The 12,089-nt window shown below is 42.1% G+C and overlaps 1 protein-coding gene across 1 annotated transcript in view; it reads right to left on the bottom strand.

Annotated features, from left to right (window-relative positions):
- Nucleotides 1-11,827, bottom strand: part of LOC126237462 (dehydrogenase/reductase SDR family member 11-like) — a 62,086-nt gene extending 50,259 nt beyond the window's left edge. The window contains exons 1-2 of the mRNA XM_049947600.1: nucleotides 11,669-11,827; nucleotides 7,233-7,362 (exon numbers count right to left, since the gene is read on the bottom strand). Coding sequence (XP_049803557.1) covers nucleotides 7,233-7,362; nucleotides 11,669-11,792 — 254 coding nt within the window. The 5' untranslated portion in view covers nucleotides 11,793-11,827. The remainder of the gene's footprint in view (nucleotides 1-7,232; nucleotides 7,363-11,668) is intronic.
- Between the last annotated feature and the right edge of the window lie 262 nt (nucleotides 11,828-12,089).

Genomic DNA, 12,089 nt, shown 5'->3' with positions numbered 1-12,089 from the left:
ACGCAGTTGAGATCGATACTGGGTCGGACAGTGACAGCTTTATCCAGACTATTTCAATCAAAGATTGACCTTTGTATTATGATGTTTTTAAAGACCACCAGCGTCCGCAACAAACGTCGCAGAACGTTTCAGGGAAAGTCTTGAGTACATAGGAAGTAAATATCCAAATTATCCATTAGTTATAGGTGGAGACTCTATCTGGCATCCACTGACTTAAACGTTTATCACAGGGGGCGGAAGCAAAGACTCGTGTGAGGTTATTCTAGAGGCGCTCTCAACATTCAACCTTGAGCAGTTGGTTAGAAAACCAACTCGAGATGGGAACATATTAGATATATTGGCAACAAACAGATCTGGTCTCTTTGAGGAAGTTAATCTAGTAGAAGGTATTAGCGACCATAATGTCGTTGTGGCTTCTATGTTAGTGAAAGTAGCAAAAACACCTAAGAAACAGCGTAGAGTTTTCTTGTTTGGGAAAGCAAATAAATGTGTCATTAATGAATATCTTCATAGTTAGCTCCAAGGATTCACCGCGGGACACAAAGATATTGAGCATCTTTGGTCGGAATTTAAAGGTATTGTCCACCATGCGCTAGAGAAGTATGTGCCTAGCAGAAGTATAGGGGAGGGAAAGGATCCACCTTGGTACAACAAACATATCAGGAAGTTGCTGAGAAAGCAGAAAATAATGCACAGTCGTTTTTAAACGTAGTCACTGCCCCGCTGACAAACAGAAATTATGCGAAATAAAAGCAGCTGTCAGAAGGACAATGAGAGATTCTTTTAACGAATTTTAAAGCAATATTTTATCTGCAGATTCTAAAAAAAAAACCTAAATATTTTGGTCGTGAGTAAAATCTATGAACGCTGCAAACAACTCAATACCTTCTCTTGCTGACAGTATGGGTAATGTAACTGATGATGATAAACAGAAGACCGAAATTCTAAACCTAGCTTTCAAAAACTCGTGTACGGTATAGGACTGCTGTACCATTCCCCCTTTCAATTATCGAACAAACGAAAGGATGTCTGACATAGAGTTTAGAGCATCTGGTTTTGTAAAACAGTTAAGATCCTTAGACGCCACGAAGGCATCTGGCCCAGACGGTATCCCGGTAAGATTTTATGTTGACTATGCTACAAATCCCCCCGTGAACCATGGACCTTGCCGTTGGTGGGGAGACTTGCATGCCTCAGCGATGCAGATAACCGTACCGTAGGTGCAACCACAATGGAGGGGTATCTGTTGAGAGGCCAGACAAACGCGTGGTTCCTGAAGAGGGGCAGCAGCCTTTTCAGTAGTTGCAGGGGCAACAGTCTGGATGATTGACTGACCTGGCCTTGTAACACTAACCAAAACGGCCTTGCTGTGCTGGTACTGCGAACTGATGAAAGCAAAGGGAAACTACAGCCATAATTTTTGCCGAGGGTATGCTTCTTTACTGTATGGTTATACGATGATGGCGTCCTCTTGGGTAAAATATCCCAGAGGTAAAATAGTCCCTCATTCGGATCTCAGGGAGGAGACTACTCAGGACGACGTTGCTATCAGGAGAAAGAAAACGCGTTCTACGGATCGGAGCGTGGAATGTCAGATCCCTTAATCGGGCAGGTAGATTAGAAAATTTAAAAAGCGAAATGGATAGGTTAAAGTTAGCTATGGTGAGAATTAGTGAAGTTCGGTGGCGGGAGGAACAAGACATTTTGTATTTATAATCCTGTATTCGCCTGACCAAATCAAATAGGGGTAATGCAGGAGTAGGTTTAATAGTGAATTAAAAAATAGGAGTGCGGGTAAGCTACTACAAACAGCATAGTGAACGCATTATTGTGGCCAAGATAGACACGAAGCCCACGCCTACTACAGTAGTACAAGTTTATATGCCAACTAGCTCTGCAGATGACGAAGAAATTGAAGAAATGTATGATGAAATCAAAGAAATTATTCAGATAGTGAAGGGAGACGAAAATGTAATAGTCTTAGGCGACAGGAATTCGAGAGTAGGAAAAGGGAGAGAAGGAAACATAGTAGGTGATTATGGATTGGGGCTAAGAAATGAAAGAGGAAGCCGGCTGGTAGAATTTTGCGCAGAGCATAACTCAGTCATAGCTAACACATGGTTCAAGAATCATGAAAGAAGGTTGTATACATGGAAGAACCCTGGAGATACTGGCAGATTTCAGATAGATTATATAATGGTAAGACAGAGATTTAGGAACCAAGTTTTAAATTCTAAGACATTTCCAGGGGCAGATGCGGACTCTGACCACAATCTATTGGTTATGAACTGTAGATTAAAACTGTAAAAACTGCAAAAAGGTGGGATTTTAAGGAGATGGTACCTGGATAAACTGACTAAACCAGAAGTTGTACAGAGGTTCAGAGAGAGCATAAAGGAACAATTGACAAGAATGGGGGAAAGAGATACAGTAGAAGGAGAATGGTTAGCTCTGAGGGATGAAGTAGTGAAGGCAGCAGAGGATCAAGTAGGTAAAAAGACGAGGGCTAGTAGAACTCCGTGGTTAACACAAGAAATATTGAATTAACTGATGAAAGGAGAAAATATAAAAATGCAGTAAATGAAGCAGACAAAAAGGAATACAAACGTCTCAAAAATGAGATCGACAGGAAGTGCAAAATGGCTAAGCAGGGATGTCTAGAGGACAAATGTAAGGATGTAGAGGCTTATCTCACTAGGGGTAAGATAGATACTGCCTACAGGAAAATTAAAGAGACCTTTGAGAACAGAGAACTATGTTTCCATCTGAGCTCTTCATATTCATGCAAGTGGTTCTAAGCAAAGAAGGGAAAGCAGAAAGGTGGAAGGAGTATATAGAGGGTCTATACAAGACCAATGTTCTTGAGGACAATATTGTGGAAATGGAAGAGGATGTAGATGAAGATGAAATGGGAGATATGATAGTGCATGAAGAGTTTGACAGAGCACTGAAAGACCTAAGTCGAAACAAGGCCCCGGGAGTAGACAACATTTCATTAGAACTACTGACAGCCTTGGGAGAGCCAGTCCTGACAAAACTCTGCCATCTGGTGAGCAAAATGTGTGGTGTCACCGCCAGACACCACACTTGCTAGGTGGTAGCCTTTAAATCGGCAGCGGTTCGGTAGTATACGTCGGACCCGCGTGTCGCAACTATCAGTGATTGCAGACCGAGCGCCGCCACATGGCAGGTCTAGAGAGACGTCCTAGCACTCGCCCCAGTTGTACAGCCGACTTTGCTAGCAATGGTTCACTGACAAATTACGCTCTCATTTGCCGAGACGATAGTTAGCATAGCCTTCAGCTACGTCATTTGCTACGACCTAGCAAGGCGCCATTATCAATTGCTATTTATTTTGTGATGCATGTACCGTCAGACCGATGTTCACCAATTATGGATTAAAGTTAAGTATTCCAACAGCTACGTACTTTATTTGCTAGACTCAAATCCTTTAACTGTTCCAGACCTCACGCCAGCCTGCGTGAGCTTAAACGCGTGCCTTTCGGCTTCACCTCCTAGTGGATTGGCTGTCTTGCCAAGTCACAACAAAATTTATGAGACAGGCGAAATACCTTTCAATAAGAATATAATAATTCCAATCCCAAAGAAAGCAGGCGTTGACAGATGTATTAAACTGATAGTTCGGTAATTTTCACGTCACAGCTGAAAATACTAACGCGAATTATTTACAGACGAATGTAAAAACCGGTAGAAGCCGACCTCGGGGAAGATCAGTTTGGATTCCGCAGAAATGTTGGAACACGTGAGGCAATACTGATCCTTCGACTTATCTTAGAAGAAAGATTAAAGAAAGGCAAACCTACGTTTCTAGCATTTGTAGACTTAGAAAAAGCTTTTGACACTGTTGACTGGAATACTCTCTTTCAAATTCTGAAGGTGGCAAGGGTAAAATACAGGGAGAGAAAGGCTATTTACAATTTATACAGAAAGCAGATGGCAGTTAGAAGAGTCGAGGGACATGAAAGGGAAGCAGTGGTTGGGAAGGGAGTGAGACAGGGTTGTAGCCTCTCCCCGATATTATTCAATCTGTATATTGAGCAAGCAGTGAAGGAAACAAAGTTTTTATTTCTTCTCCATGGATTTTAATACCTACTCCGAAATTTTCTTTTGAGGTTCGCCGATGACATTGCAATTCTGTCAGAGACAGCAAAGGACTTGGAAGAGCAGTTGAACGGAATGGACAGTGTCTTGAAAGGAGGATATAAGATGAACATCAACAAAAGCAAAACAAGGATAATGGAATGTAGTCGAATTACGTCGGGTGATGCTGAGGGAATTAGATTAGGAAATGAGACACTTAAAGTAGTAAAGGAGTTTTGCTATTTGGGGAGCAAAATAACTGATGATGGTCGAAGTAGAGAGGATATAAAATGTAGACTGGCAATGGCAAGGAAAGCGTTTCTCAAGAAGAGAAATTTGTTAACATCGAATATAGATTTAAGTGTCAGGAAGTCGTTTCTGAAGGTATTTGTATACAGTGGAGCCATGTATGGAAGTGAAACATGGACGATAAATAGTTTGGACAAGACGAGAATAGAAGCTTTCGAGATGTGGTGCTACAGAAGAATGCTGAAGATTAGTTATGTGATCTACACATCTAATGAGGAGGTATTGAATAGGATTGGGGAGAAGAGACGTTTGTGGCACAATTTGAGTAGGAGAAGGGATCAGTTGGTAGGACATGTTTTGAGGCATCAAGGGATCACAAATTTAGCATTGGAGGGCAGGCAGCATGGAGGGCAAAAATCGTAGAGGGAGACCAAGAGATGAATACACTAAGCAGATTCAGAAGGATGTAGGCTGCAGTACGTACTGGGAGATGAAGAAGCTTGCACAGGATAGAGTAACATGGAGAGATGCATCAAACCAGTCTCGGGACTGAAGACCACAACAACAACAACGTGCTACAAATATAGCACCATTCTTATCCATCATCTATCAGAGATCATTGGAACAGCAGAAAGTTCGACGGGAGTGGAAGAAGGCCCAGGTCATAGCAATCTATAAAAAGGGTAGAAATTCGCATTCACATAATTAGCGGCGAATTTCACTGACATTGATTTGTGGTAGAATCTTGGAACATATTTTGTATTCAGACATAATGACCTTTCTAGACTCTGAGTAGCTCATCTGCAGAAACCAGCACGGTTTTAGGAAACAGCGGTCATGCTAGACACAGCTGGCCCTCTTTGTGCATGATATACAACAGGCATCAACCTGTGAGCCGGTCTCTAGAGCCACATTTATCGACTTTCGAAAGGCGATCGACTCAGTTCCGCACTGTCGCTTGCTACAAAACGTCCGCGCTTACTGTCTATACGATGACATATGCGGTTGGATAGAAAGTTTTCTACCAGACAGGGAGCAATATGCCGTCCTGAACGTGGTGACTTCAACAGAAACAAGCGTAACTTAAGGTGTGGCACAGGGCAGCGTAATAGGTCCGCTGCTTTTTACGATTTACATAAACGATATGGTTGATGGTATTGACTGCGGCATTAGACTGATAGTCGATGATGCTGTAGTCTACGGGAAAGTAGTATCACACGAAAGTTGTGAACACATCAATGAGGATATGCAGAAAATAAATGCGTGGTGTAATGACTGGCAGTTATCTCTCAATATAAGTAAGTGTAACCTACTGCGTATAACAAGGCGAAAACCCCCATTAATGTACGAGTACAAAATCAATGTCCAGTCTTTGGAAGCGGTAACGTCCGTCAGGTATCTGTGTGTGATTATTCGAAATGATCTCAAATGTAATGATCAGATTATACAAGTAACAGGCAAGGTGAACTCTAGATTGCGGTTAATTGGCAGAATCCTGAAGTGATGCAGTCCTTCAACAAAGGAAACAGCTTTCAATATTTTAGTTCGTCCAGTATTGGAATATTGTTCGTCTGTATGGGACCCTTACCAGTTGGGTCTGATTCACGAGATTGAGAAGGTCCAAAGAAGAGCGGAAAGATTCGTGACTGGTACATTTAGCCATTGCGAGAGCGTTAGAAATCTCATAGAAAGTTTGAAGTGGGACACAGCTGCAGAAAGACGGGCTGCTCACTTAATTCCGAAATCCGATCTTCACCTACGATGTAGAGCATATATTATTACCACCAACTTTCAAATCGCGCAATGATCGCCATTCAAAGATAAGGGAAATTAGAGCTCGTACTGAGGCGTACAGACAGTCGTTTTCCCCTCCTGCGATCCCCGAGTGTAACAGAGGGGGGACATATGACTTTGGCGGAGGGCACAATTCGCGCCACACACCGCTTGGTGGCTGGCGGAGTATAGACGTAGATGTAGATAATACATTTGTGTAGCTATTTCAGTAGGCTCCCACCACTGTGCCGAAACACCATTTTTACAGGATCACAGTTAGAAAATCTTTTCTAATTGCTTTCCTTAATATCTGTATTAGAAATGACTACAGTAACCGCAAAAACATAACCTGAGAATTTAGTTAAAAAGGATCCGAGTAAAGTAGCGCAGAGGTGTTGTGTGTGTGTGTGTGTGTGTGTGTGTGTGTGTGTGTGTGTGTGTGTGTGTGTGTGTATGAACAATAGGTTCTTACAGTGCGATTAAAAGAATAATTTAATCACGCTGCAGACATATATTACAAAAACACATGAAATAGCGGAACTCTAGCTCGACATTGCGGAGTTCTCAAAACGGAAGGAGGAAAAAAAAAAACAAAGGAACGTGTTCAGTGACTTGAACAGCCAAGTACACTCCAGAATAAGATACATAACATTCCCGGGTGTTACATTGAGGCGATTCACTTATATGCCCTTCTTGCGTAAAGACAGCTGAGAATCATTTTGCGAAGACGGCAGTTCCCGCGAGGAAACAGCTGAGGATACCCGTGCGAGTTGAGATCACGTGACCTGAATTGACTTGACGTGACGGACAGTGTGAATACACCACGACGTGACGGTGCCGCAACGGCCAGTGCGAATGGCCTTTTAAATTCGCGCACCTTCTGGCTTCTGTGCGAAACACACTTGCAGCTTTGGCGCCACCTGATGAGCGGCGCACAACGTCACCAACTCACGGCAAAACGTCTCACTATGATTTGTTGAGACGTAGAAACCGGTCGTGATACTATTTGTGTGAGCGGAGGCTGAGAAATACTATAAACGAAGTCCAATGTTGGTGTCGTTAAGTAATGTTGTTTGTTGACAGTTGTGTAAACATCAGCTTCCTCCTACCTGCCGATGTGGATGATGAAGCCGTCGTCGACGCCCCTGCTCAGCATGTCCTGCACGGCCTCCCTGGTGCAGATGCTCAGACCCAGCACGTTCACGTCCAGCGTCTTTTTTATTTCCGACGTTGGAGCAGCTGTTGGCAGTGTAAATAGTGAAATCGAAACTGCATCAAAAGAATCCTTAAAAACACGCATGCGAACATACTTACAGTTAAGGGTCGCAGAAACTTTTTCGAAAAGTTTAAGTACCAGCAAGATTGCAATAACCACCGTAAAGAGACCTTCAGATGCTTAGAAAATCCAACAAATTTTCTTACTATTTTTACCCCACAGAAAGCCACGGATTCCAAGACGACCATGCGCAACAAATCGCTGAAATTTGAACGATATATTCCTCAGATTCAGTTCTCGAACAACCTCGAAAATTTTTCTTGATATCATTATCCGTTTCCGAGGTATCCTACCTGAACAAGTAAAATACGCACGTAAATTTCGGTGTGAGGCGAAAGATAGTTTATAGAGTGATGCGGCACAGAGAAATATGCTGTAAAGTGTTTCTGCCATGTTAAGAAGAGTTCTGAAGCAGATGCAAACGTTTTGTGTGCATAAAATTTGGTTTTAGGTGCTAAATTTGTTTTGCGTTTTTTTTTTTTTCAATTTCACGTAAGTAAACAATCAAACTTTTACTATCCTATGAAGTTCTTTTCGTATGAGTGACACGCCCTGCTGTGGGAGGGAAAAGAAAAATGCTGCTATTGTTGCACAAAAAAGGAATATGCTCCGTTAAAGAGACAGAACGGGGCTGTTGGTACGTTAGTTTCCTCAGAACCTTAAAAAAATTTCCCAAAAATTTTGGCATTGGAACATACTCGCGCTTGTTTATGCTGAGAGAAGACATTGGCGGTGGGAAAGAAAATTTGGCGGTAGTGGTTGTTGTATTGAAAGAACGAAGGAGGTGATGGGAATGTGAGAGATAGAGAGAGACAGTGGCAGTGGAGCACAAGTTGACCGTGATAGAAAAACGCTGCCAAAAGAGTGAAAGAGACAGTGCAGTGGACGAGGAATGGAGAGACAAAGAAAGTGGGTGACAGCCAGTGATGATGAAAGAGTCTTTAACAGTGACCTAGTGAAAGAGAGCCGGCCGGGGTGGCCGAGCGGTTCTAGGTGCTACAGTCTGGAACCGTGCGACCGCTACGGTCGCAGGTTCGAATCCTGCCTCGGGCATGGATGTGTGTGATGTCCTTAGGTTAGTTAGGTTTAAGTAGTTCTAAGTTCTAGGGGACTGATGACCTCAGAAGTTAAGTCCCATAGTGCTCAGAGCAGTGACGGTGAAAAGAGGTAGCGGCAGTGAGAAGGATGATTGAGGAAGTCTCCTTACTGCTCTCTGTTACTGTCACTGTCTTCGTTCTGCCCTGCCAGTACTGTCATTATCTCGTTGTGTCTCTCTGACACAATTAGTTGGTCTGAAAGAGTGAGTGAGAATGGGCAACCGGGAGTGGATGGGTATGACTGTCTCACACTCGCTAGTCCATCGCTGTACATCAATTACAGTTCGGGTTTCTTGCAAGGGTGTCAGATTAGTTCCTTTATAAAAACCGTGTGCCATAATTTGTGGGAATTTTTAAAGGTGCTGAGGAAGGTGGAATGAGATAGCTGCTAATCACTTTTGAGCCATATTCTTTTAAACAAGGGCATATTCGTCTTTTGTGCTCCGATAGGAGCATTTTGCCCGTGATAATTTACGGTCACAACTTCCGATATAGATTTTCTCTACTTGTGATTTCCAGTCGAGCTACATCCCGATCACATTTTTTATTGTCAGGATGCCACAAACACTTTCTTTCCCGGACGAAACTTACGAGTTTGTCACAGTCCATATTTCGTGTATTAAGACGACAATCTGTGAAATTCGGCCGACGTCCTAAGTCCACACCTTTGCGCGATGAAGTCGGTTGTATTGTGACCTCACGTATTGGTTTACTGACTAGAAAAGATTGGCGTGTTGCGGCCGATGTCGGTCATTGGTGGAATCCACCGATGTCGGTGCCACTGTGCATCAGACTAATTGTCTTAGGCTGTGGTCAGAGGTTGTCAACTCATTATTGGCAGCTGCTTGGAAGAGGTACAAGCAGCGCAGCCGCTCACGAACGAGGCCACTGTCATATTGGTAGTGAAAGATAAATCAGCGAACTGGGTCTACGACCGAAGCTTACTCTTAGCTTCACTTCTATTGCCTCTTACAGAGAAGTATCTCCGTCACACTCTTAACAGATTGTTAAGAAGTGGCACCTCATTTTAAGCTCACTAGCAAAACCAAATGATTGAGCTGAAAAGAGATTTAAATGTTCCTCCTATTTGGTTTTTATCTCTGTCAGATAACTTTGAGCATGCGATAACCTACACGTTGTAAGACGTGTATATTTCTATTGTCTATTGTCAAACCACAATATATGAAAGATTTTTATATTTTATTAATAGGTTTAAGTAGGAATAATTAATATTTGTCATGTTGGAAATAATTGTGGTAGCAGGAAGTGTCTGCACCAAAGTTTTGTTGGCAAGAGACCGCACATAGATATAATTTTAAAAAGGGCGGGAGAGACAGCGTATGGATACATTTTAAGAAAAGGGCCGGAAAGACCGCGCATTGATACATTTTGTAATGGTAGCAGGGACTGTATGCAACAGAAAGCATTGTTGGCGGGAGAGACCGCACTTTAGCGTTCGTAGGAAGTCAGTAGTAAGCGAGAAGTGAAGCGAGTCGGTAGCAGGTCTGAAGCGAGAGGTTCAGAGGAGCGGTGTGCCTGCCAGCCACCAGCTATGATTTACAAGAGATTATAAACGGATGTACAGAGACATAAGCTAACTATTGTCATAAGAGGAACTAATATTATTGAATTTTTTTTTTTTTTTTTTTTTTTTTTTTTGAGAAACTCAAGACTACTGAAGGTACGTTTGCGCAATGCTAGATGTAAGATTATTGTAAGAAATAAGTCCCATTTGAACGTTTGTAAAATCATTTCATTAAGAATATAATTAATTTTTGCCAGACATATTGCATTTCTGGTTATAATCCATCCCAAAAACCATCAACGTAAAAGTTTGCAAAATTTTATTGTTGTCAAGAAAAAGTTTGACTGAAGTTACGTAATTCATAGTTAAATTAATTAAAGAATAACGTCAGGTTTGCTATTAAAGAATAACGTCAGCTTTGGTAATAAATACAACCACTCATTATAAAAGCCCACCAGCAGCTAATAGAGTATAGTAAAACAGAGTAAGTATATTCATGTCGCAGTTCGATGTAGCAGTCAGATGGCGATCCAGTAACACTAAAAAAGGTAAGGAACAGTTTTGGGTTATTGCAGGTAACGACTGAGGGCCATGACGACGACACATTCTATGTTTCGTCGAAATAATCAGAAAATCACTTTCAATAAGCAGCAATTAAATTTGTATGCGAAGATTAAGAAAGAGAATAAATTTCAAAGGGAAGATTTCATTTGTTATTATTAAGCAAGAGATAGAAATCCTAAGGGAAAGTTTCATAGGTTATTGTAGAAGGGAAGGTTGAGTAACAAAAGAGATATAGAGGGGACGGGAAGGTTTCGACGTCCTCCAATTTCCGTAACATCTGAGTTTTCTTTTTATTATTATCGGCTTTCGGGACGAGCCCATACACTCATCTCAAAAGTGGAATGTCAATAATGACGACACGAACGTAATGACGACACAACACACAGTCCCAGAGCAGTGAAAATTTCCAACATGGCTGGTAATTGAACCCAAGCGCCTTCGCTCGGCAATCCGCCACGATGACGACACAGCTACCGGGATGGACAACTGAGTAGTGAATTGGTAAGTTATCAAAAATCCAGCCTAACTTAAACAGGATGGTCAGGAAGAGTCTGAAAAGCTTGTAATATTGTCGCAGGGCGTGCTGTGCTGCGAATAAAATTGTTAAAATAGAAAGTCGATACGTTGCGCCGTTTCCCAATAAAATAGTATTGAAGTCAGCAAGCAAGGTCGCTGCGCGCGGAAATTTAAGTAGACTGCCAGGGACAGTGTTGCCAAACGTGTTCTTCGTTTGGTTTCCTCAAACCAAACAAACGAAGCTTTTACTCACCCAGCTTAAATTTATCCGTACCGAAAAATGCACATTTTAAATGGTAATGACCACTGCAACAAGTGGTAACTCATGGATCCACAGGTATCTGTGCATTAGCGCATTTTAGCGGGTGAAATTGTCTGAATTTGCGTGTCCAACGACCTGATTAGCTAATGTCAGTGCCAATTAAATCGGAAACGGCGCAACATATCAAATTTAACAACGCTTTCTCAGCACAACCTAACCTGCAACACCCTTACAAACTTTTCAAGCTGTTTCTGACCATCGTGTATATCTACTTCGTATACTAATAGAGAATATTAGTCACTTACAAGTCAAGAGAGGATTGCGGAATAATCCCGCGCTGTTGATGAGAATGTCGACGCCTCCCAGGTTATCAGAAATCCATTTGAATACAGAAAGTCGGCTTTCCTCGTCAGTGACATCTCCATACATTGGATACAGTTGGCTGGTGGAATTTTTCAGTTGCCATTCCTAGGGAAAGAGAAACACATTGCTGTTACTATGAGAAGATTTATTCTTAAGAAACGTCTAAAAATTGAGACAATGAGTGCTTGAGTGCCTGTAATAGTACGACTGTGGACAACGAAAATGTATTGTACAATTTACTTTTCGGCTGTAGCTAACACAGTGAGCGTGGTAGAGAAGATAAGAGAGCAAAAACGCAGTTGGCGACATAGCAGTTTGAGCGCAGTCTATATTTCGCCACGCACACAACGTACAAAGGTCGCG

The sequence above is a fragment of the Schistocerca nitens genome, chromosome 2 (genome assembly GCF_023898315.1).
Source record: "Schistocerca nitens isolate TAMUIC-IGC-003100 chromosome 2, iqSchNite1.1, whole genome shotgun sequence".
NCBI classification, from domain to species: Eukaryota; Metazoa; Arthropoda; class Insecta; order Orthoptera; family Acrididae; genus Schistocerca; species Schistocerca nitens.
Note: the sequence above shows the minus strand (reverse complement) of the source record. Positions and strands in the feature narration are given on the sequence as shown.